Source organism: Poromitra crassiceps (assembly GCF_964638095.1).
Source record: "Poromitra crassiceps genome assembly, chromosome: 2".
Lineage (NCBI taxonomy): Eukaryota > Metazoa > Chordata > Actinopteri > Beryciformes > Melamphaidae > Poromitra > Poromitra crassiceps.
The window spans coordinates 40,891,253-40,917,505 of NC_139624.1; the positions used below are offsets into that span (position 1 = coordinate 40,891,253).

The following is a 26,253-nucleotide window of genomic DNA, read 5'->3' on the forward strand; positions in this document are numbered from 1 at the left end:
CGCCCGACAGTGACGCTATTTATCACATGTTGCTTTTTGCTTATATTTGATGTCCTGTGGAGCCTCCCGGCCTAAGACTTTCACACAAGTGTACTTGTGCAACCGGAGTGACAATAAACATCTTGAATCTTGAAATGTGTACATTTCATTGCCCAATAACACAATATCAGGAGAGAAGACAAATGGTAATTCATGCAAATATAATAATATAATGGTGATCCTTTTTTCATTGTGTGTGTGTGTGTGTGTGTGTGTGTGTGTGTGTGTGTGTGTGTGTGTGTGTGGGTGTGTGTGTGGGTGTGTGTGTGGGTGTGTATGTGTGTAAATATGCACAACAAATCACTGTACACAAGTCACCCTACTCTCACTAAATTACAACACGGCACTAAAAACAACTTAAGGAATAAACTTTGTAATTGTTGTCAGAAAATTCATCACTTCCAATCTGTTGAAAAACAAAACCATGTTAGGATGATGGTGACAATGATGACGGTGCTGGCAATGACAATGATGAGTCATGGTAATATAATGAAGTAAAAAGATGACTACTCGCATTGGCATTAAATAACTCTGGGGAAAAAAATTCAAAGCCAGAATCATCCAGTCAATTGATACAGCTTGATAGCAAATTTCATCCAAAGTCCACCAGTGCCAATAGAGACAAAACGACAAACAAGCAAAAAGAAGAAGAAAAAATACAGCCACAAAATAAGACTCGCCACACACTGACGCACCAAACAACAGCTTTGACCCCAAAGCAAAAGGCCTCCACCTCAGACAGTAGATGACATACTGTACATCTAAGGCCACAAGACGTACAATACACACAGGTCCGGTTACCCCCCTCCCCTCCCTTCCCTTCACCCAAACAATACAACACCCCCCATCCCCAACACAACCCTACCTGCTTATTTTTGAGGTCAAGCGAGAGCTCATAGTCGGAGGTGGCGGAGTGGGAGCAGGCCCCGTTGCGCTGCACCCTGCAGGGCGAGGTGGTGTGGTGCAGACTGGCTCGCCTCCCCGCACCACCACCACCACCACCTCCTTTAGCTCCTCCTCCCCCTTCCTCCTCCTCCTCTTCCACCACTGCTGCCTGGCCCTCCTGCCTCTCAGCCAACTTCTCCTCCTTTCCCTCTTGCTTTCTCTCTGCCTCCCCCACATCCGCCTTAGGCTCCTCTGGCTCCTCTCCGCCAGGCGTCGTCGTAGGGGCGTCCTGTGCTGCTTCCTCACACGGGACCTCAACTTGGGGCTGCAGTTCAGGCTGGGGTGTGGGTTCGGGTTCGAGCTCGGGCTCAGGTTCGGGTTCAGGTTCCGGCTGGGGCTTAGCTTCAAACTGGGGCTCCGGTTGAGTCTGTGGCTGTGACTGAGGCTCAGACAGCAGCTGGGCCTGGGGCAGAGTCTCCTGCTGTGGCTGCGTTTCGGGCTGGATCTGGGTCTGTGGCTGCGACTGGGCCTCACACTGCACGGCCTCCCCCTCTCCTCCCTTCCCCTCCTCCCCCAAAGGCGAGTCTGGAGGAAGGTCATCGCTGCAGAAAGGAGGAGAAAACGCAGAGTGAGGTTGCTGCTGCATCCGAGGGTGAGCTCTGACCTCTTCTCCATGGCTGCCTGGGTAAAGTGGAAGTTGACCTCTCTCTGTATGACTCTGCTACCAACTGTGTGCAGTGGGGGAGGGGGGCACAAAGCCGGTTGATCTATCTGTTCTCTCTGTGTCTGTCTCTCTGTCTGTCTAGACACACCACTGACAGACAAGGACAAGAAGAAGAATGTGCAGCACAGCTGACAGAGCCACAGTCTACAGCAGTAAAAAAATAAAAAAATAAAAATATGATCAAAAGCGATTACAGACTGCAGCAAAAACTTCACAAAAGAAAATGTGAAGAAACAATAAAGCCAATAGTGATACACACACAAGCACACACACACACACACACACACACACACACACACAGACACACGCACACACACACACACACAGACACGTGGAACAATCATGCAGCTAACACAAATGTCCCTGATACTCCTATATACACTGTATATTATGTGTGAGTGGTTACATGGATGCAGCATTTTTATGGAGCAATACCAACATGAGGTGCAGCCTGTGATAGCAGGACACACGGGAGGGAGGGAGGGAGGGAGGGAGGGAGGGGGGAACTGTCTCTTAACAGGCCAGCCAGGGTCTTATATAACCTATTTTTTATGCTTGAGTTTTTCGGTGCGAGTTCTCCCCCCGCCTCTCTGTCTCTGTCACACTCTTGTGTCACTGTCTTTTTCTCTCCCATTAGACTGCTGTGGCCTACAGCTTCATCATTCCTATTGGACTGTGATGGAGTTTACGTGCGGATGAAGTCACACTTCAGGCTGGCCCTGAAGGCCCGCCGTGCCATTGTGTGATTAACATTGAGAGTCTAGAGCAAACACACGGCCTTCAACCAAAAGGAACGCCCATCCATGACAGATAGGAAAGTGAAATATGATTGTTGATGGTCTATATTTCATGAGCATGCTTTATGTGTTTGTTCAATTGATATAAGAATGAAGTAATTTGCTCGGTATGGATTGGAAATAACTAAACAAGAGCTAAACACAATTTTGAGTAAGAGAAGCTTGCATTCTGTGGCAGTGCATCTACAGTACAAGAGGATGACTGATGTGTGACAAGATCAAACCCTCTATTTACCCCAAGGCCTGAGAGATGACATGTCAGCTGGTCCCCCGAGCATCCCGATCACTTCTCTGGGCTTTAACGGTGACTGCTTTGACTTTCAGGCTCCTCTCCATTTTCACAGCATCTTGTGATTCATTTGCAGTTTCTTCCTTTCCCAGTTCTCTGCTGATGGCCAGGAGAACCACCCAAAGAGCTTCAAAGCATGTGATTTTCTTCTCTAAAGACTTATCCACGAGATGTTCTTCTCTTAAGACTCCATAGGGTGTACTGTATCTACACATGGTGAGTCATAGCAATGAGTGGATGCATACCAGTTCACAACTATTTGAATTAGAATTCAAATCAAAACACCAGCTCATGTTTGTCTTTCAGTATTGTTCCAGTTCACCTCCTTTTGGCTAACGCACATGTACAGTAATGAAGAGGCAACGTGTTCAGCATCTCCAGATTAAACCTGAAAAGCCTTTGAAGTCAAGCCAGGTTCGCACACTGATCGCATTATCACTTCCTTGACAGCGGTTGCGGCCGCAAGTCGGCATGATAACCGAGATTAAGATAAGACATTTTCCTCCCTTATTGGATGCGGTGATAAGATTGGAGTCAGCGAGCATAAAATCAGGATATTCAGGCTGCAGTGTGCTGCAGAAGAAAACCGCCATGCTTCTCCCCAAGCGGGAAGGGGCTTCATTGCACAGTGGGGCCTTCACAGAGGCATCGAGGCACCGTCGATAAATCGACTTCTTTCCCAGAGCTGCACAGACAAGTGGGAAGAGAGGAGAAGTGGGAATTATCTGTGTTATTACTACAGGTGGTATCAGTCTATATATATATACTGCTATTTTTCATTCTAATATTTGGAAGAGCATCATTGTCTGTGTAGCCAGCCTTAAAATGGAATAAAAACACAAACAGATTTTGTGTACTGCAAAGGAGGCTGGCTTTTCATTTTCATCACACATGGCACATAAGCCAGAGGAGAACGTCTCTTTACGGAGATATAGCTTGTGGTCTGCGGGTTCTAAAATAGAGCTTGTATGAGTTATGAATTAAGAATAAGGAAATAAAGCCTGGTGCCTCTGCACTCAGCTGCAGGCGAGCTTTTTTCCAGCAAAAAATAGACCTGCCAGGAAAAACAGAGGTCTTCATCAGGAGAAGAATCTTGCCATCTCTGTTCACAATCTCCCCACCAAACCCCCTCCCCCCACCCTTATGAATCTATGTGCTCTGTCCTGCTGGTGTTTTGCTGGAATACTTCTGGTGAGAGAGAATCTGCAAACCAATCAGCTAAGCAGGCTGGATTTAAGTTGAATTTTGATCAGGGAACCAAATAAACTTGACACGCTGTGCACCGCGATAAGGTGTTTAAAAGGGATTAGGTTGTGTATGGATACGAGGTGCGAAAGGACTCCGAGTAAATCAGCATGTAAAATGAACACAGACGCTGATCGCATAAACTGTGTGTGTCTGTGTGTTTGTGTGCGTCAACTCGAGTTTCTGTAAACAACTCCTCTACGAGAGTGCCACTTCCCCCCTCCAAGTCAGACATTCAACAGACATTTGCTGCTTTTCAAATTCTCTCCATCCCCGCCTCCTTTCATCCATTTTTGTCAAGCTTCCAGTCATTCTCTCTGTCCAACCCCCTCCCCCCTCTCTCTCTCCCCCCCTCTCTCACTCTGTCCTCCCCCAGGTAAGGAGATAGAACGCTTCCAGGTGTCAACGTGACTGACGAGGCAGAGACAAGCCATGGAAGCTGCCTCTCTCTCTCTCCATATGTCAGTATAGAAGACAGATGAACGCAATGGCCTCCATGCGTTCCGTCCAGAATGTAATTACAGTGCCCGCTGAAGCTTCTTGCTCGCCCATCCATGACTGTTAACGGGCTTATGTGATTCGGCGCGGGTCGATGCTGGTTCGAGTCCAGGGCCGTTTCTCAATAAGGGTTCTTGTGTGTTCTTGTGTTCTTGTGTCCCTGTGAAACGTCATCATTCGCAGCCCAAGTACTGTTCCAATGCAAAGTTCACCTTTCGCCAAGAACGCTTAAAATCTCCAGATGTGTTCTCGACATGCCCACTTTACCGAGGATGCTCTGGTTGGTGACTTGTGTCAACTTGGCAAGGCACGTATCCCAGCATTCATTTCGGCATAAGCGGAGGTAGAACGCAGCAGAGAAGACACCATAAGCTCCGGGAAGTTTTTTACAATTTAAAGTTTTATTTCATCACTAAATTAATTTCTGATGACATTTGATGCCTACAAGCAGGGTAGTAGGTTTCAATACTTGCCACTTTCTGAACATTTATGGCAAAAAATGGAGCAACAAAATCAGCTGAGCTTTGTGTACTGTAGTACTGCAGGTGGCCTCTGCACTGCTATAGCGCAATACCCTCAAGAACACATCGTCTCAAAAAGCCAACAGCGTTATGTGTGCTTGTGACCTATCGAGTTAATTCTTCCAAGAACGTTCTCCCCAAGAACACAATAACAAAAATGCATTATTGGTATTGAGAAAGGGCCCATGTCTGTCTGATTGTGGCGCGCATTGTTTACGTGGTAAGATCAGGATAGCCAGCATAACACTCTACTGTATGTAGCCGGTGGGTAAAGAATCTGGGTTAATATCAACCAAGTAGTGTTGGGGAAACTACTTTAAACTTGTAGTTTACCAAACTACTAGCTACATCACAATGAAAAGTTGAACTAGTACTACTGTAGTTACTACAGTACATCTTAACTACTCCATGCTTGTCAAACTAAAACTACTTTCAAAAAGTAGTTCAACTAACTACATCAGGGAAATTATCACAATCTGAGTCTGGAATAATCTCATATTGTTACACGGAGGTACAACTGAACTGACACTGAGTAAAGTGAGGTGTGTTTGATTTAGGGACTAGGCAGCCCGAGGATGTGTTTTAAGGAGAGGATAGGGAGCAATTGTTGAGGTGGAATGAAGAAAATGCTACATTTCTAGGGAAATTCATCGTATTCGATCGCAGACATCTCCGGTAAGCTTCAGGTTACTTGCGGCTGCAGATAACTTCCATATGCACAGCATAATGCAACTGTTGTCACATGTGTCTTGTCACATGTGTCTTAGCAGTTTGCAGCATTGCAGGGATGTGACGCATACAGTTTGCCCTATCTTCCCACTGGCCTTAGGCACTAAACTGGCATTAAACGCAAAAAAACACGCTTTGCGCCTGCCTCGGGAAGATAGCATCATGTTTTTAGGCCCCGAAATGCGCTTTATGCCGAAGAGGTGTGGCGCAGTGCCAGAATAGGCCAGAATCGGCGTTTCGGCCTTAAATACTGGCCTAACGATATCTTCCCTTCTAGCGCTTTTCAAAACCAGGCCTTATTCAGTGTGCCGGGGATATTATTGTGCGTAATTGCGCGCAGCTCTCCTCTGCCATCTCACTCTCTCTCCCCCTCTCTCTCACTCCCTCTCTCTCGCGCGTCAGACAGGCACAATGACCGATGAAAAAAAAAAGTTGTTATACCGTAGTTTTGAGCCCCTGTCATTCAGAGGCTGTTGCATCATCCTACCTGTGCAGTGACGTGGGGGAGAAGAAAAGGTAGCGAGAGAAAACGATATCATTCTGCCCAAACTTTCACCAATCTAATCTCATCATGACATGCAGGGATAGACTATATTTTTCTAGCCGATGCGTTTAGGGGGGTACGGTGGCGCAGTCGGTAGCGCTGTCGCCTCACAGCTAGAAGGTCCAGGGTTCGATTCTCGCCTGGGACGCTGTGGGCGCTGGGGTTGTGTCCCCCCCATATCTTCAGTGCCTACTGCTCAGGTGGGTTATCTCGTCGAAAGGGCCTTTCTGTGTGGAGTTTGCTCCCCAGGGGGTTCCTCCATACATAACCCCCCACTAAAAACATGCAGAAGATCGTCATCCGACCAGTGACGACAACACCCGAAGTTGGTCCCCGGGTGCTATACGAGAAAGCGACCATTGCTCCTGGCCTGCCCCCCAGAGGAAAGGACAAGCCTGGGTGGGTTAAATGCAGAGGACACATTTCACCGGCCACCACGCATGAGTGTGTGTGTTTGTGGCCGCATGCATGTGTTGGTGTGTTCGTGTGACAATAAAAAGACGGGCTTGTCTGTCTACTAACTAACTGTTTAGAACATTCTTTTCACATTGATCTTGCTATAGTGTAGCGTATTTACATGCTTGCTGTATTTAAACTGCAGTGAGATTGGTTTGAGAAGCATAATAATATGGAATAATATATATGGAGACAGACGGGGATGAAAGAGGGAGGGGGGGGGAGCTCAGAGCGCTTTGGGCTTTTCTGACCGGATTGGATCGCTCTGTGGAATGGAGCATGAAAGGGACATTGTGATTTGTTTACTGCACTTCTCCAATGAGCATGTTGTGAATAATTCTATGCTTAAAAGGCATGGTTATAATGCTTAAGGCAGCGTGTAGCGCCGACACGAAAATATCAACTACGCCGGTCCAAGCCCACTAATATGGGATGCGCGTGGCGCTAATTTAAGGCCAGTGGGACGATAGAGCCCAGTATGTCTGGGGTGTGTGTGTGGGGGGTGGGGGGGGTACAGTATAGATGGTATTCACCAGCTGCAACCCCACAGCACTTCCTTTTTCTCAGCTTCTTCTTCAGTGTTTTATGGCGGTTGGCATCCTTAAATGTTACATTACCGCCACCTACTGAATTGTTCACCTTCACAGTGCTAACTATTTACAGTGTCCACTTTCTCAGCTGTTCAGGAGGAAACACAAATACGTCTATTTAATTTTTTTCATTTTTTGCTATGTAAACTTTTAAATGTAAATATAGGCCTATGCGTGCAATAACGTATTGATAGTCAGCTTACTCTGTAACACGTAGCTTTTATTAGCCTCTCAGGCTAGCTCTGGACCAGACGACAACGTTTCCTACTACCCAACGTGCACGTCTTTCCAACAGGGGTGGTTGTTATGGCAACTATCAACAACAATAACAACTACTACAAGACATAAAGACCGAAATAGGCTACGTTGTTACTGTGTGTCGGAGACATGGCCTAATGTTAACATTTAATTTGAGCCCAATATCAGCTATGTATACAGGAAGTAAACCGGATATTCAGGTGGGTTGTGAGTGACCATTTGTTATTGTCAAGTTAAAACCGTCTATCTATACAGTAGGCACAGTCCCTCTGCTGTTTCCACTACCCCTGTATTGTAATATATTAGTATCCCTGATAGCATCTCCAACATTAATACGCATTAAATACTCTGATGCTGCTGCATCTATGTGATGAAAAACAAAACAAAAACAAAAATAATAATAATAATGAGATTTAATAAACATCATATCAAGAACTCACATTTTTCTCTAAATGCCTTGTTCCCCTACAAATCCCAGAGTTCTTTGAGCCTCAGGGCCATCTCAGTTTTTCTCTAAAGAGCCCCTTGAGTGGCTCAGATGCAGTAATGGGCCATTTTTTAAATAACAAAAGAAACATTAGCTAGCAAAAAGACACACTTTGGAAATGGTGTCTAAAACGTACGACGATGCTTGGATTATTTTATCTGTATTTCCCTTCCTTTATTTAGATATGACTTTACCGATAATCAACCCACTTTGTATCATTAATAATCTCAGTAATATAAGCACATGGGCAGTGTTTACCTTCTCTCTCTGTTTTCCTCATGGAGATCTCCCATTTCCTCCTCTGCCAAAGCGCTCCGTTCTGACGCGTTTCACGTCACAACGTGTCAGATCGGAGCTGCGGAAGTTCTGCTGGAGAGGCAGAAGAATCTGCTCTGAGGGAGGCTGTTATTGTTTATTTTAATTTTTTAAGTATGTACACATCCACGGAGAATCGCATGGAGAGCCTTAATGAGCCCTAATGACTTGCAGCTGGTGGGGTCGGAGTTTCTGCAGACAGGAGCAGGAGTTTTTTTTTCTCAGTGAGGTAAACAGAGAGAGAAGGCAAAACACTGCCCATGTGCTTATTTTACCAAGATTATATATGATACAAAGTGGGTTGATTGCCGGTAAAGCCATCCTTTAAAGGCCGGCTTTTCCGTGGGGGATATGAATATATATTAAATCTCACGCCCCTAAGGTTTTCGAATCCGTTGAAATTTTTGAAATTGGAGGTTTACTCACAGAGATATCAACCGAAATCCACTCTGTGGTGCGGGTGCGGGGACTCGAAATACTACATTTCCCACAATGCACTGGGCTCGCGTGGCCTTCGTTTTCATGCCCACCCCTCAGGCATTTGGCTGATATCAAACTCCAGTAGGTGGCGGTAATGCACATATATGTTTGCCAACCGCCATAAAACTCAAAGAAGAAGAAGAAGAAGGCTTCGACAATAAAACATATAGGGCTCTATCGTTGCAGCGGCGCAGTTTCTAGGCCGAGCGCCAGCCGCAGCGCAAAGCAGTGGGCGTGGAAAGGCGCACTTGATATCTTGGTATCGGCGCTAAACTCAGCCTCAACCATTATAACCACGCCTTTTAAGCGTAAAATTATGCATTGTCCGCTCATTGGAGAATTGCAGGGAAGAGACACACGCTTGCCTTTTAAGCTCCAATTCCTGGACAAATCCGGTAAAACCAGACAAAGCCAATGGCTCCGCCGCCCCCCCCTCCCTTCATCCGGTCTGTCTATCTCCATATATAGGCTATTATTCCATATTATTATGCTTCTCAAAGCAATCTAACTGCAGTTAAAATACTGCAAGCATGTAAATACCGTAAAATACCAATTATTAGCCCGGCGTTAATTGACAAAATATGTAGCCAGACCCCGCGTCAATATGGGACCTGCGGCAGTTTGGGACCTGCTTTAATTATTTTTGTACAAAAATATTGCTCAGCAAAGATTGTAAATAGTATGAAATTGTTTATTTAAACCATTTATTTTAATGAGTTGGCTACAGTCAGCACCCCACACGATTGCTTGTCTATGGGGAGAGCCGCGCCTCCCTCTCAGCGCAGCAGAGCACATTGCATGCCAGTTCTGGCCTGTACATGAAATCAAATAAAATTTGAGCTGAACTGTGACCTACCGGTATTTACCACTAAACTTTCTCCGCTGAAGGTGAGAGAACATGATCATCATGTGAGCAGATTATTTGTTGCATGCGCTGCCTCCGCATCCGCTGTTCATCACTCACGGAGCACCCTCTTCAGTAGCGCACATGTGAAAGAGCGGTGAAATACCAATTAGAAGCGGACTTCTATGCCCGCTGGCAGGGAAATATACCATAGGCACATTTCTCAAAATAATTATTACACCAGAGATGTCGGTTTTAGTGTATAAAAATCTTCAGGAAATGCCTACACAATTTTCAGAATCATCAGATGTTGAGGGAAAACGAATTTTGATCAGCAAGTTTCGTGCATGTGTTTTTTTTCCTCGTTGTTCCCGTTTCCTCGTTGTTCGTATTCTTCATCCGATTTTTCTTCTTCGTTGTGTTTGGGAGATGCATTCAACAGGATGTCGCAAAGGTAAAAAGAAAACATTGAAAAAACTAACCGGGCGTCAAATTGGGACCTGCTTTTATGTACAAAATATGTATCCAGACCCCGCTTATATATGGGACCCGCGGCAATTTGGAAGTCGGCTTCTAATTGGTATTTTACGGTACATGCCTATAATGTCAATTATCTGAATGAAATAATAATACATATTAATTAGGAATATTAGTAATATTAGTAGCCTAGCTAATTTCGGGGGGGGGGGGGGGGGGGGGTAATAAAACGTAGAGCTATATTACACATAAATGGGGATTATTATGATAGCCTAAACTAAATTTATGAAACTGCATTACAGCTTCACCCAAAGCCTGAGAAGGGTTGCAATCTTATATTCTATTGTATTCTAAAGTATTTTTTTCTATATATTGTATTCTCCATTCACTTTCCTGTCCCCGGTGCACAGAATCCTGCTTTAGGCCTGCTTTTCAAAAGCGCAAAGCGCTAAAAGTAGGCCAGGTCGGAAGATGGCTGGAAGATACGAGTACGCCGGTATTTAGCGCCGACACGCCCACTTTGGCGCATTCAGGGACTCCGCCACGCCCATTCGGCCTAAAGCGCATTTGGCAGCCTAAAGCCTATTGCTATTTTCCCGAAACAGGCGCAAGGCACGTTTTTTTGCGTTTAAGGCCCGTTTTAGCGCCGAAGGCCTGTGGGAGAATAGGGACCACCGAGAAGAAGAAATAAATCGAAAATAAAATTGCCTCCAAATTGCACCAAATTTAAACCGAAGTATATATGTCGGGAGATGTCTTCATAAATTTTTTTTCATGCATTTTAAGGCATTTTCGTAGGAGTTACGCGCATCTGAGGTTGTAACTATTTTCTGTAAAAATGTGTAAAAACGGGTACATTGCTCAGCGTTGATTTCGTTACTTCAACCCACCTACTACTAGATGTAAAATTTGACGAGCTTTCCAATGCCGCCAGTCCCGTGTCGGTACGTGCTTCCGTTCCCGAGATTGGTCTCTTTGCAAGGAACTATGGAAAGCTAATATTAGCTACAGCAGGCTAGGCGGTTGAAAAAGATGGCTGCCTTTTTGTTTTTGGTCAAGGCCTCTGAAGGGGCGTGGAGGACCTCTAGAGGCGGGACCATGGCCAACAACAGTTGTAGTTCATAGGTGCACGACTTCCGCAAGGCGGGGATTGACATGGAAATAATGTGATAGATGCTTGATAGGCATGGCAGTGAATAACCAATTTCAAAAATTTCAACGGATTCGAAAACCTTAGGGGCGTGAGATTTAATATATATTCATATTCCCCACGGGAAAGCCATCCTTTAACACATTGAGTGCCAGCGACGCCATATGGCGTCAAGAGAAATTTACCGTAGACTGCCAGCGACGCCAAATGGCGTCAATAACTCCAAATTCATATTTTGACGGGGGAATGTCGATCTAAGCCTCTTACATCACCTCTTACAATATGGGAGCTGTTGAATGTGTCTAGCCTATTTTACAGAACCCTTAGGTGGCGACAGTGCCCTCCCGATTAGACAGAGGCCAGGAGAAAAGAGAGAAGAAGTCATCAGGAAACGGAAATCCGCCATTGATATGCTTGAAGCATAACGTTACTTGGCTGTGCGTGTGAACAGCAGTCATCTGCTGCCACGGTTGAGCCCCATCCGTGTCCGCTGCTATGGTCCATCCATATGATTTAGTTGCGACACGGCGACAGCGGCGTCTTTCTGAGGGGTTACATTGTTCTCGGCTGGGAGCCGAGGACACGCTGTGAAGGAGCGGGGGATGCAGGCAGCGACTTTTCAGTGCAGAATCAGATCAAACAGAGCAAACCGCAGGGGAGACACTCGACTCCTCCCACCACGGAGGAGGGGGAGGAGGGGGGTTGGGCATGCAGGGCACTAACAGCATACAACCATTGACACACACACACCCAGGCAGCAAGCAGCAGGCTCGAACTCAAAGCAGAATTCATTCTGTCGCCTTTCTAACATAAAGATGTGATTATCTCAAAAACTAATTTCAGCATGCTCTTTTCGGTCGAAAACACTCTTTTTCAGAGGGGTGTATTTCCAAAATGGAACGGTTTATAAACACAGTTTTTTTTTTAATGAAACAGAAGGGTTCAAAGTTTCATTGAGGCAATTGGTTGTCCATATAAGAGGAACACAAAAAATGATATGGCTATATTAAAATGCATTGCGGCCTATGTGGCACAGTACAGCACCTTTTGCCCAAGGGCCGTGGCACTCAAAGTGTTAAGCAGAACACATTCTGATGTGGTAAGTGAAGACATCAAACAGCATGGTCAATTGATAGCTCATGCTGTAATGTGAACTCAGTAGTGCTTGGCTCCGTTGACTTTGGTTAACCTTGCTCCGCACAGTGTTTGCAGTGTCATCACTAGAGGTGTGCAACGGCACAGATGAGATATCTGGGCTTGGGACCAGCAGTTTCAGAGGCTACGTCCTCTGGTGGCCCGCAGCCAAGGAGTTGCTGAAGAAGGCATTATGTGCCGAAAACACATCAGCACAAGTCATAGCAAATGAGGTCCCTGAAGAAGCTGCGTGCTGTGATTATGTCTTGCTGAAGGATAATAGTTTTGCTTCACTCCTAGACATGTTTTGTAATTTCTTTCAACCCCCCCCCATATAGCGCTTCAGTTTTTACAATACATTTTTATTGCAACATATTCAATTTACTCACATATAAAAAAAATATGCAGCCAACGAGGCATTTCTTTAATCAGGTCCTCTCCTCCCCTTCGCGCTCCCCTATATCTGCACTTGTGTTTCTCCTCTCCCTCATCGATAATTAATCAGTCCATCAGGCAGAACACAAGGCAGACTGAGGAGAAGATTCTGCATAAATAAGCATATTGCCTCTTTCTGATGCATGAAGAGGGTAATGTATGGGCTAAATCTGCCCAATATATCACACAAGTCTATTTGACATTCAGTCCCTGCGAGGGAGAAAAGCACTGAGGGGGACACCGTAGTAGGGATGGGCATTTCTAGCAAAAACACTATTCGAAATTCGCTGGCCAAATTCGAATTTAATTCGAATTTCGAAAAAAAAAAAAAAAATTAAAAAAAAAAAAAAAAAAAAAAAAAAATTACATTTTTAATTTTTTTTACATTGACATTTTCGAAAATAAAAAACAGTTTTGACAATCATGAGTGGTTGTGGTTCATTAAATATTTAGTAGGCTCAGGTCTGAGTGCCAAAGGGGTGCCAAAGTCACCCCCTCTCCCTCTTCATGGGATTTCATCCGCCATTCATTTTTCCATAAACCTTGCTTAAAATGCTTATAGCGATTTGACTATACCGGTACTTAGAATCAGGGGAGACAATGCAACATTTCACTCAAAAAAAAAAAAAAAAAAAAAAAAAAAAAAAAAAAAAAAAAAAATCGAATTTCGAATTTCAATAATAAAAGTCGACCTTGATAATAACAACGATTATTCGAAAATTCGAAATTCGATGCCCATCCCTACACCGTAGCGGAAAGTTTGTAAAGCGAGGTGTTTAACAGTGTATCTGTGTGAGTGTGTGTGTGTGTGTGTGTGTGTGTGTGTGTGTGCGTCTGAATTATTGCTGCAGTTTCACCATTTTCTTCTAAGCTGCATCCGATTATTTGCACCCTGTGACAAAACCAACCAAAAGAAAAACTATGCATTCTGCCTCACAGCCAATCCACTTCAATTCCACACTGGTCATTTCTCTGCAAACACAATTCATCTTCATGCCGGTTGGCTTAAGATGCTCTCACCCCTGGTAGCTAACACCGGCTATTAAAATGCACAGTGTCAGCTTCGAGCAAATTAGCATCAAAAAGAAGTGGCGATCATCACAGGTCGCTCTAATCGCAAGGTCAAGTTCAGTCATTTTTCTGCGCTGTTAATGATCATCAAAGAGTACATAACATAAATGCCTTTCTTTTCTCCATTAATCTCTAACCTAGCCCCTTGTTAACCTCCACACTTCGGGCCAAACACGTGTCTGTGTTCTCAAAGAGAGCAACACCATTCACTCATTACCTATTTAGCTCCAGTTGGGACACTGCGGTGGCTTTCTCTTGTTTAGTGTCATTTCAAAATGCAGTGTGTTCATGTGGGCTGTCGCGGCTTGGGGCTACAGGAGGAGACTCCGGGGAGAATCAGATTGAGTTGAGAGAGAGAGAGTATCAGATTGAGTTGAGAGAGAGAGTGTGGGTGGCTGGTAGAAAAAGATGGGGGATCCTGTCTGCTGGGAAATGGCGCGGATATGAGATGTGCATTACGAATAAGGGAATAAGGGAATGTGTGTGAGAGAGTGGGGGGGGGGGGAGGGAGAGAGAGAGAGAAGTGTCAAAAACCTATTCCAACCAACTCAAACCCATCTCAGATAAGCATAGCTCTCTCACACAGTCGACAAAAGTAAAATAAAAAAGAACAAAATCTTGCATAGACAGATCCACCAACAGCAGTCAAATCAAAAGTGTGCTATTTGTTGGAAAAATACTATTTCTATTTTCTATATACATTGATAGATCTTAGGGGGGGGACATTATCTGAAGTCCATAATTCAATACCAGTAAAATATAAAGATAAAATGGCAATCAGTCTCTGAATTAAACACAGGCCTTTATACTTCAAAATTAGTTTCAAATTGTTTGGTATTTAGGCATATTATGCCTTTTTCCAAATCTCTTTTTGGGACACACAATTGATTCATTTCTACTAGAGCGCTGAGCTTGTCCACCTCCCACACATGAACCATTAGCAATAGCAGCTGAACCAACAGGTTAAAGGTCGTGGAGGTCTGGATCACCACTTGATGGATGTGTCTCATCACTGATGTACTGTCACACTTTATGAGCACACGTCTACACGCACCTTGTGATTAGATTATGAAGAACAAACTAGCCTCTTTGTCCTGGTTGGTGTTTAGACTTGTTACATCTGCTTTGACAGCATAAGCTAGAATGGAGATTGTGCAGAGGACTATTAAAACCATGTGTGTATTATCCAGTGTTGTAGTAAAGTCACTATATCTTGAGTCCAAGTCGAGTCTCGAGTCCCCAGTGTTCGAGTCTGAGTTCAGGTCTGAGTCACCATTACCCGAGTCCAAGTCCACGACCGCATCTGAGTCCGGAGTTACTGAACATGAGTGTGAATCCACATGTAGGTGGAACATGCACGTTCCTGTCCTTGCATGAAATTGAATAAGATCACAGTATGATGGTTTATGCCAAATTGTTAGCGCCTATTACAAAAAACCCAATTCCAAACCAAAGTCAAATTCGAGTCACAACTTAGTCCTGAAAGTGAGTCCGGGACTCGCGACTCGACCCGACTACAACACTGGTATTAGTGTGTGCACATTGTGTGTAATATGCATGTGTGTACAATGTGAGTCTACCTCGGGCATGTATGTATGTGAAATATATACCATTACACACATACATAATGCCACTGTAAAGGATCAAAACATGACAACCCCCGCAAGGCTGCAGAATCCCAGACCCCAAAATAAAATAGTATTGGATCAAACACATCCGTGAATCAAGAGATGAACAGCCATATATCTTGTCTTTGAGTCTTTGCTCTTCCATGATCAAGGTCGTACGGCAGCACACACATCTGCAGCGCTATCACTCCCTTAAGAGCCACCCTGCGCTTTGCAGCCCAGACAAAGGCCTGAAAAGGACTAAAGATCCATTTGACATGCTTTCTGCAGATTGTGTAATCTCCAGAGAGCCAGAAGCACATTCTGGGCCATGGCGAGCGGGGCTCCAGCGTGAAATGGATAACAAATATAGCCGTGACATGTTTAAATCATGAGATAAGGAGAGGGTGAGTCACATGGCTAACAGTATCTGCGTGTTATTTTGTTCAACTCTTTCCCTCGGGTGAACGAGTCTCACTCCTCTGTGCTACGTTGTACTCACTTGATTTGTCTCATTAGCTCGTTGGCCACAAACCCATTGCAGAACATTGGAAGAATGTTCCATAGTGCAATAGACCGCTCCATTCAAAAAACACAAGGAGGCAGTAGTCCTATTCTAGAGGTTAAATGAAGATCGCTGAAACATGCATGGAGCAAGTCGGCTATCTGCATGCTGATTAAGTAGCGCTAATAGAAAACATGACCAAATCTACCCTATAAAACGTCACCTCCGCTAGATATGCTGTGATGCATGGGAGGTGGTGCCCCGCTTTGTGCTTTGTGCTCGCCTCATTTGATCAATCTTACAGGATATGATAGATTGGTTATGGAGATGCCATAGGGCTGCAGCTATTGATTATTTTAGTACTCGAGTATTCTACTGATTATTCCAACGATTAATGGAGTAATCGGATAAGAAATACTTATATAAATGATCTCCAGTATAGTCTACACAGCTGTGTGACGCGGCTTGCCTTGTACACATCGATGCTACACTGTTGTAATATTTGTAGTTTAATTTATGAAGATGTAGAAAGATGTAGGCAGTACTGTTCAACTAATATTGATGAAGCAGACTGAATGTAACGAAAAGTTTACTGTCATAGAACATTAAAGAAACTAGAAAATATTCACATTTACATTTGAATGTATTTATTTATTTTTCTTAAAAAGGAGTCAAACTATTGTCGATTCTAAAAATAGTTGACGATTGATTTCCTGTCGATCGAATAATTGATTTATCGTTGCAGCTCTAACGCCAATTAATAGCGCGCTCACTTGGCTGAGATGGTGACAGTGCTCATAAATACCACTATTTAGCACGAAGAAACTAGAGAAAGACAGAGAGAGAGAGAGAGAGAGAGATGAGGAGGCCGGGATAAGAGAGAAACAGTTTGTAACTCTACATTTTTATATAATCCATACAGTACATTCAGTGCTGGAAGTTCACTGTGGAAGATCCGGATCAATGTGGACCGATTTATGCCCCTGAAAAGTGGAGATTCAGCCTTTAACTCTTTGATGGCGAGCCGGTGATCTGTATCACAGGTTGAGCCGGTGATCTGTATCACAGGTTGAGCTGGTGATCTGTATCTTGAGCTGGTGATCTGTATCACAGGTTGAGCTGGTGATCTGTATCTTGAGCTGGTGATCTGTATCACAGGTTGAGCTGGTGATCTGTATCGCAGGTTGAGCTGGTGATCTGTATCTTGAGCTGGTGATCTGTATCTTGAGCTGGTGATCTGTATCTTGAGCTGGTGATCTGTATCGCAGGTTGAGCTGGTGATCTGTATCTTGAGCTGGTGATCTGTATCTTGAGCTGGTGATCTGTATCTTGAGCTGGTGATCTGTATCGCAGGTTGAGCTGGTGATCTGTATCGCAGGTTGAGCTGGTGATCTGTATCTTGAGCTGGTGATCTGTATCTTGAGCTGGTGATCTGTATCTTGAGCTGGTGATCTGTATCACAGGTTGAGCTGGTGATCTGTATCTTGAGCTGGTGATCTGTATCTTGAGCTGGTGATCTGTATCTTGAGCTGGTGATCTGTATCTTGAGCTGGTGATCTGTATCTTGAGCTGGTGATCTGTATCACAGGTTGAGCTGGTGATCTGTATCTTGAGCTGGTGATCTGTATCACATGTTGAGCTGGTGATCTGTATCACAGGTTGAGCTGGTGATCTGTATCACAGGTTGAGCTGGTGATCTGTATCACATGTTGAGCTGGTGATCTGTATCACAGGTTGAGGTGAGACGACAAAACACAACATCTCGCTTCCTGCTATAAATGGGTCGGGTTTTATTTATTGTAGTGTACTTGTGGATGAGGATATCGGCCTAAAGGGCTCAGAGACATGCTGGACACACACACACACACACACACACACACACACACACACACACACACACACACACACACACACACACGTACACACACGTACACACACACACACACACACACACACACACACACACACGTACACAAACACACACGTACGTCAATGAAACATCTTTCCAGCAACAACGGAGCACAGGGCATAAAAACATGTTGGGTTTGTGAAATATGCAGGATGAGATCTCAAATCCAATCTCTTCAAAAGCCACTGCCTTGGGATGTAGGTAAAACTGAGAGGAGGGGAGAGCGAGGGGGGGAAGTGGAAGGGGGAGAGAAAGAGAGGGAGACAGAGAGAAGGAGAGGAGAGAGGGAGAGAGCAGCAGAGGAACTTGCATTATAGATGTGTTGGTGACACACAACAAAGACCCCGGCCCACGACTCACGGACACTGGGAGCAAAATAAATCACAGAAGGAGAATCCCTCAGGCTTGGTCCGAGAACGTCCTACGCAACATCAGCGAAATGTCACTTCAACGTCACATACACCTGCAGGCCTATGTGTGTGCTCAAATATTTGCTATATACTGTAATATGACTTTCTTTTAGACAGGTAAAGCCCCAAATTGGCAGGTTGGAAAACGTGTGTTTACAATACATACTGTATGATATTGATATGACATAGTGTTTTTTTTTAAGATTATTGCTAGCGCAAGCACTTGGGACACAGTGAACACCATGCTGCCATGTACAGTGTATCCACATTGGGAAGCCTGCTTTAGGCTGTCATTGTTCTCGTCTTTTCTGAAGCTTGTTTCCGCGCTGCTTATACGTCTCGTTAAACATAAGCAGCACAAAGCTATTTTTACACCTCACGACAAAACAGCTCCTCGTGGGTGCATGACAATGGGAGGCAGAGGGAAAGGGTGCTGTGTTCAAGAACACAAATGCTGGAGAAAGGATTCAGCTGCTGCTGTGTCTCGTTGGGAGTGGAACAAACAATTCAGCATTCCTCCCCTCATGACTTCACAAGTTAATTGCTGCTATTATGTGGTATGTCAGGGGGAAATAACATTTTTTGTATATTTTGCTCAATTCCTTCATCTTACAGTATCCCCAAGCCATTTCCCTCTGTTGTTTGAATATAGCTCCTTTAAGCTACATGGACTCCTTTGAGCTCCATAGTTCAAAATCAGATCTATAAATATACAGGACAAACTTCTCAAATTGGAAGTTTCAAAATGAATGGGATCCTATGAGTCGTTTGAGATGATGTGGTTTAAAATGACATGTCAAGCCATGTGCATTAGACAGTCTAAGTGGGCCGGAAGTAGCAGAGATATTAAGGAGAGAGCCCAAAACTGATTTTACTTTACACTATAAATCAGGTTCAATGACCAAATTATATCAGACAAGGTTGTCTGATATAACTTAAATGCGAGCGCACACACACACACACACACACACGCACACACACACACACACACACACACGCACGCACACACACACTAGTGTTGGAGTCGAGACCACCTAACCCGAGACCGAGACAAGACCAAGACAAGATGGAGGGCGGGCGAGACCGAGACCAAGACCACACCAATGTGAGACCATCTTCAAGACCAAAAAAGAAATAAAAAAAGACCATCGTAACTCTAATGATGGCTTAACCTTTACACCATTGCTCTGCTAACAACGAAAAAAAATCATTATTTAGGAATTATAAAATATAAATGGCTGTACAGTATATACTCAGTGACAGAATGCAATCCTTTCATCTGAAACACTGCAATTCCAATTCACTGACCTTCAGAAAGGTGGGCAGAATGAAGTGTAAAAACACCTTACTGCTGCTAAATTATAACTCCCCCCCTTTGTGGTGGTTTGTGGTGGAGTGGCTACAGCGTTAAAAACCTTTGTGGTGGTTTGTGGTGGAGTGGCTACAGCGTTAAAAACTTTGCAAGGTTATTGGTTGCGATTGAAGGATGGATTTTTTACACCCAATCTGACAGTAAAAAATATACACAGGCAAGTAATGATGTTGAAATAAAATCCCGAGTCCGGCTTGCCCGAGACCGAGACAAGACCAAGACCGATGGAGGGCGAGTCCGAGACGAGACCGAGACCATCAAAATGTGGTCTTGAGAACGGTCTCGTTGACCAAGACCGGTCTCGAGTACTCCAATAGCACACACGCATGCACACACACATACACACACACACACACACACACGCACACACTTCGCTACATTATGGTAGATTTCATAATGTGCTGGTCTTGAATGCCGCACATGCAGTTACTGCTGGTTTCCATCTGTGCTCTGCTAATTTATTGAAGTGAAATAGGTGATTTGATATTATCAATGTCAGATGATTAACCTATTACAGTATTTGATTTGTTGCAATTCAGCCCTCAGTGATTATGATCAAAACGGTACAGGTTGCCATGGTTCCGTCAGCCGAAACAGTATAAAACCACAAAGAGTTTCTCCATGGTAAGACATAGAGACATGGGGACATAAGAGGGGAAACTGGCGAGTTGAAACCAACCATCTGGTACAGTCAAGTGTTGAGGTACAGTAAAGTTGAGTTGTCTTCAGAAACATGACAGAAAATGAATTTATTCATGTGTTAAACCTGCTTTTCTATGTTGATATTTAGTTAGGTTGCTGCATGTGAGGAATTCCCAGTTCAGGAAATACTCAGATATATGGACGGTCCACAAATCAACAGTGAACAAGATACTGCAAATCAGAAATGATGTTCGATCCAAGATTCATACCTTTGAAGCGCTCCCAAGTGAACATGTTTTTTTTCTATGTTTTGCTGAGCCCTCCTCACTCCAAACACCTCTCTCTAGATTTGTGTGTCTGTTTGACAACTGCACCATGGCCTCTACTGAGAGGATTAGAGAAGCATGGCAGGAGGAACTTAGTACTGAATTATCTGACATTATATGGGAAAGTAGTCTGTCTATAGTACAACTTTGCTCAGTTAATTGCAGACACCAGCTGATCCAATTTAAAGTCACTCACCATCTCCACTACTCCAAGCAGAAATAACACAGGATCTTCCCTACTGTATCACCACTGTGTGAAAGGTGTCAAGTGTCGGAGGGAACACTATCTCATGCCTTTTGGTTCTGCCCTTCACTGATGGGATTATGGGCCAAAATATTTGACTGGTACTCTAATGCCTACAAAATAACCCTTCAGCCGGGGGCAGAACTCGCCATCTTCGGCTGTCTTCTCTGAACTTCCCTACAGCTGTGCAGCAGTCTCTGACACAGGGGACAACTGTTGCCAAGAAACTAATCCTGAAGGAATGGAAGTGCCCCTCTTCACCTTCACCCTCTTCAATTGTGGCTGACGGATATGACCTCTGTTATACGGATGGAGAGACTTAGGTTCCTGAGGACCAACTGACTTGGGAAGTTTTCAGTTATTTCTGACCCGTTTCTGGACTACCTCGTTGAAGTTGGGGGCGACGGATGACTCGCCTGGCTGGTTTCTCATAGACCCCTTGCATGTGATCCCGGGCATAATATCTTCTACAAACATATAAGCACCTTCTGTGACTGATGGTAGCGCAACGTAATACTGAATGTCGACAATATTATGTATGGGGTTTTTTTCTTTTTCTTTTTCTTTCTTGTATCTGAGCTGATTTGTTTGTCTTGTTCATGTTTTGTTTAAAAAAGTTGAAAATAAAATATTGGGGGGGAAAAACAGTGAACAAGATGCTGCAAGTGAGGAATTCCCAGTTCAGCAAATACTCAGGTATATGGAGGACAATGACTTGTTCTGGGAAGAATATCAATATAGTGGTGACTGTCTAAGAGATGATAATAAGAGAAAGACAAGGATGGAGGACAGAGAGATCACCCCAGCCAATGTGCTTTGTCTTAGATCATGGCCGCACAATTTTGGGCCCATGGGCCACATTTGTCCCGCGCTCCCTTTGTTCAACATGGATTTGACAAGCTCATAAAAAAAGATCCTCGTCCGTGGCCAACATTGCTGTCTTTCAAAGGTTGAAGTTGGCTCATTTTTAAAGCTAGCTTGTTGACATTGCTGTCTTTCAGAGGTTGAAGTTGGCTCATTTTTAAAGCTAGCTTGTTGACATTGCTGTATTTTAGAGGTTGAAGTTGGCTCATTTTTAAAGCTAGCTTGTTGACATTGCTGTATTTTAGAGGTTGAAGTTGGCTCATTTTTAAAGCTAGCTTGTTGACATTGCTGTCTTTCAGAGGTTGAAGTTGGCTCATTTTTAAAGCTAGCTTGTTGACATTGCTGTATTTTAGAGGTTGAAGTTGGCTCATTTTTAAAGCTAGCTTGTTGACATTGCTGTCTTTCAGAGGTTGAAGTTGGCTCATTTTTAAAGCTAGCTTGTTGACATTGCTGTATTTTAGAGGTTGAAGTTGGCTCATTTTTAAAGCTAGCTTGTTGACATTGCTGTCTTTCAGAGGTTGAAGTTGGCTCATTTTTAAAGCTAGCTTGTTGACATTGCTGTATTTTAGAGGTTGAAGTTGGCTCATTTTTAAAGCTAGCTTGTTGACATTGCTGTCTTTCAGAGGTTGAAGTTGGCTCATTTTTAAAGCTAGCTTGTTGACATTGCTGTATTCTAGAGGTTGAAGTTGGCTCATTTTTAAAGCTAGCTTGTTGACATTGCTGTATTTTAGAGGTTGAAGTTGGCTCATTTTTAAAGCTAGCTTGTTGACATTGCTGTATTTTAGAGGTTGAAGTTGGCTCATTTTTAAAGCTAGCTTGTTGACATTGCTGTCTTTCAGAGGTTGAAGTTGGCTCATTTTTAAAGCTAGCTTGTTGACATTGCTGTATTTTAGAGGTTGAAGTTGGCTCATTTTTAAAGCTAGCTTGTTGACATTGCTGTATTTTAGAGGTTGAAGTTGGCTCATTTTTAAAGCTGAATTGTTGACATTGCTGTCTTTTAGAGGTTGAAGTTGGCTCATTTTTAAAGCTAGCTTGTTGACATTGCTGTATTTTAGAGGTTGAAGTTGGCTCATTTTTAAAGCTAGCTTGTTGACATTGCTGTCTTTCAGAGGTTGAAGTTGGCTCATTTTTAAAGCTAGCTTGTTGACATTGCTGTATTTTAGAGGTTGAAGTTGGCTCATTTTTAAAGCTAGCTTGTTGACATTGCTGTCTTTCAGAGGTTGAAGTTGGCTCATTTTTAAAGCTAGCTTGTTGACATTGCTGTATTTTAGAGGTTGAAGTTGGCTCATTTTTAAAGCTAGCTTGTTGACATTGCTGTCTTTCAGAGGTTGAAGTTGGCTCATTTTTAAAGCTAGCTTGTTGACATTGCTGTATTTTAGAGGTTGAAGTTGGCTCATTTTTAAAGCTAGCTTGTTGACATTGCTGTCTTTCAGAGGTTGAAGTTGGCTCATTTTTAAAGCTAGCTTGTTGACATTGCTGTATTTTAGAGGTTGAAGTTGGCTCATTTTTAAAGCTAGCTTGTTGACATTGCTGTCTTTCAGAGGTTGAAGTTGGCTCATTTTTAAAGCTAGCTTGTTGACATTGCTGTCTTTCAGAGGTTGAAGTTGGCTCATTTTTAAAGCTAGCTTGTTGACATTGCTGTATTTTAGAGGTTGAAGTTGGCTCATTTTTAAAGCTAGCTTGTTGACATTGCTGTATTTTAGAGGTTGAAGTCGGCTCATTTTTAAAGCTAGCTTGTTGACATTGCTGTCTTTCAGAGGTTGAAGTTGGCTCATTTTTAAAGCTAGCTTGTTGACATTGCTGTATTTTAGAGGTTGAAGTTGGCTCATTTTTAAAGCTAGCTTGTTGACATTGCTGTCTTTCAGAGGTTGAAGTTGGCTCATTTTTAAAGCTAGCTTGTTGACATTGCTGTATTTTAGAGGTTGAAGTTGGCTCATTTTTAAAGCTAGCTTGTTGACATTGCTGTCTTTCAGAGGTTGAAGTTGGCTCATTTTTAAAGCTAGCTTGTTGACATTGCTGTCTTTCAGAGGTTGAAGTTGGCTCATTTTAAAAGCTAGCTTGTTGACATTGCTGTCTTTCAGAGGTTGAAGTTGGCTCATTTTTAAAGCTAGCTTGTTGACATTGCTGTATTTTAGAGGTTGAAGTTGGCTCATTTTTAAAGCTAGCTTGTTGACATTGCTGTATTTTAGAGGTTGAAGTTGGCTCATTTTTAAAGCTAGCTTGTTGACATTGCTGTCTTTCAGAGGTTGAAGTTGGCTCATTTTTAAAGCTAGCTTGTTGACATTGCTGTATTTTAGAGGTTGAAGTCGGCTCATTTTTAAAGCTAGCTTGTTGACATTGCTGTCTTTCAGAGGTTGAAGTTGGCTCATTTTTAAAGCTAGCTTGTTGACATTGCTGTATTTTAGAGGTTGAAGTCGGCTCATTTTTAAAGCTAGCTTGTTGACATTGCTGTATTTTAGAGGTTGAAGTTGGCTCATTTTTAAAGCTAGCTTGTTGACATTGCTGTATTTTAGAGGTTGAAGTTGGCTCATTTTTAAAGCTAGCTTGTTTACATTGCTGTCTTTCAGAGGTTGAAGTTGGCTCATTTTTAAAGCTAGCTTGTTGACATTGCTGTATTTTAGAGGTTGAAGTTGGCTCATTTTTAAAGCTAGCTTGTTGACATTGCTGTCTTTCAGAGGTTGAAGTTGGCTCATTTTTAAAGCTAGCTTGTTGACATTGCTGTATTTTAGAGGTTGAAGTTGGCTCATTTTTAAAGCTAGCTTGTTGACATTGCTGACTTTCAGAGGTTGAAGTTGGCTCATTTTTAAAGCTAGCTTGTTGACATTGCTGTATTTTAGAGGTTGAAGTTGGCTCATTTTTAAAGCTAGCTTGTTGACATTGCTGTCTTTCAGAGGTTGAAGTTGGCTCATTTTTAAAGCTAGCTTGTTGACATTGCTGTATTTTAGAGGTTGAAGTTGGCTCATTTTTAAAGCTAGCTTGTTGACATTGCTGTCTTTCAGAGGTTGAAGTTGGCTCATTTTTAAAGCTAGCTTGTTGACATTGCTGTATTTTAGAGGTTGAAGTTGGCTCATTTTTAAAGCTAGCTTGTTGACATTGCTGTCTTTCAGAGGTTGAAGTTGGCTCATTTTTAAAGCTAGCTTGTTGACATTGCTGTCTTTCAGAGGTTGAAGTTGGCTCATTTTTAAAGCTAGCTTGTTGACATTGCTGTATTTTAGAGGTTGAAGTTGGCTCATTTTTAAAGCTAGCTTGTTGACATTGCTGTATTTTAGAGGTTGAAGTCGGCTCATTTTTAAAGCTAGCTTGTTGACATTGCTGTCTTTCAGAGGTTGAAGTTGGCTCATTTTTAAAGCTAGCTTGTTGACATTGCTGTATTTTAGAGGTTGAAGTTGGCTCATTTTTAAAGCTAGCTTGTTGACATTGCTGTCTTTCAGAGGTTGAAGTTGGCTCATTTTTAAAGCTAGCTTGTTGACATTGCTGTATTTTAGAGGTTGAAGTTGGCTCATTTTTAAAGCTAGCTTGTTGACATTGCTGTCTTTCAGAGGTTGAAGTTGGCTCATTTTTAAAGCTAGCTTGTTGACATTGCTGTCTTTCAGAGGTTGAAGTTGGCTCATTTTAAAAGCTAGCTTGTTGACATTGCTGTCTTTCAGAGGTTGAAGTTGGCTCATTTTTAAAGCTAGCTTGTTGACATTGCTGTATTTTAGAGGTTGAAGTTGGCTCATTTTTAAAGCTAGCTTGTTGACATTGCTGTATTTTAGAGGTTGAAGTTGGCTCATTTTTAAAGCTAGCTTGTTGACATTGCTGTCTTTCAGAGGTTGAAGTTGGCTCATTTTTAAAGCTAGCTTGTTGACATTGCTGTATTTTAGAGGTTGAAGTCGGCTCATTTTTAAAGCTAGCTTGTTGACATTGCTGTCTTTCAGAGGTTGAAGTTGGCTCATTTTTAAAGCTAGCTTGTTGACATTGCTGTATTTTAGAGGTTGAAGTCGGCTCATTTTTAAAGCTAGCTTGTTGACATTGCTGTATTTTAGAGGTTGAAGTTGGCTCATTTTTAAAGCTAGCTTGTTGACATTGCTGTATTTTAGAGGTTGAAGTTGGCTCATTTTTAAAGCTAGCTTGTTGACATTGCTGTATTTTAGAGGTTGAAGTTGGCTCATTTTTAAAGCTAGCTTGTTGACATTGCTGTCTTTCAGAGGTTGAAGTCGGCTCATTTTTAAAGCTAGCTTGTTGACATTGCTGTATTTTAGAGGTTGAAGTTGGCTCATTTTTAAAGCTAGCTTGTTGACATTGCTGTATTTTAGAGGTTGAAGTTGGCTCATTTTTAAAGCTAGCTTGTTGACATTGCTGTATTTTAGAGGTTGAAGTCGGCTCATTTTTAAAGCTAGCTTGTTGACATTGCTGTCTTTCAGAGG

The 26,253-nt window shown here is 43.1% G+C and overlaps 1 protein-coding gene across 1 annotated transcript in view; it reads right to left on the reverse strand.

Annotated features, from left to right (window-relative positions):
• Nucleotides 1-26,253, reverse strand: part of iqsec3a (IQ motif and Sec7 domain ArfGEF 3a) — a gene marked incomplete at both ends in the record, with an annotated part of 237,932 nt that overhangs the window by 115,448 nt on the left and 96,231 nt on the right. The window contains one exon of the mRNA XM_083652288.1: nt 905-1,526. Within this exon, the coding sequence (XP_083508414.1) occupies nt 905-1,526 (622 nt within the window). The remainder of the gene's footprint in view (nt 1-904; nt 1,527-26,253) is intronic.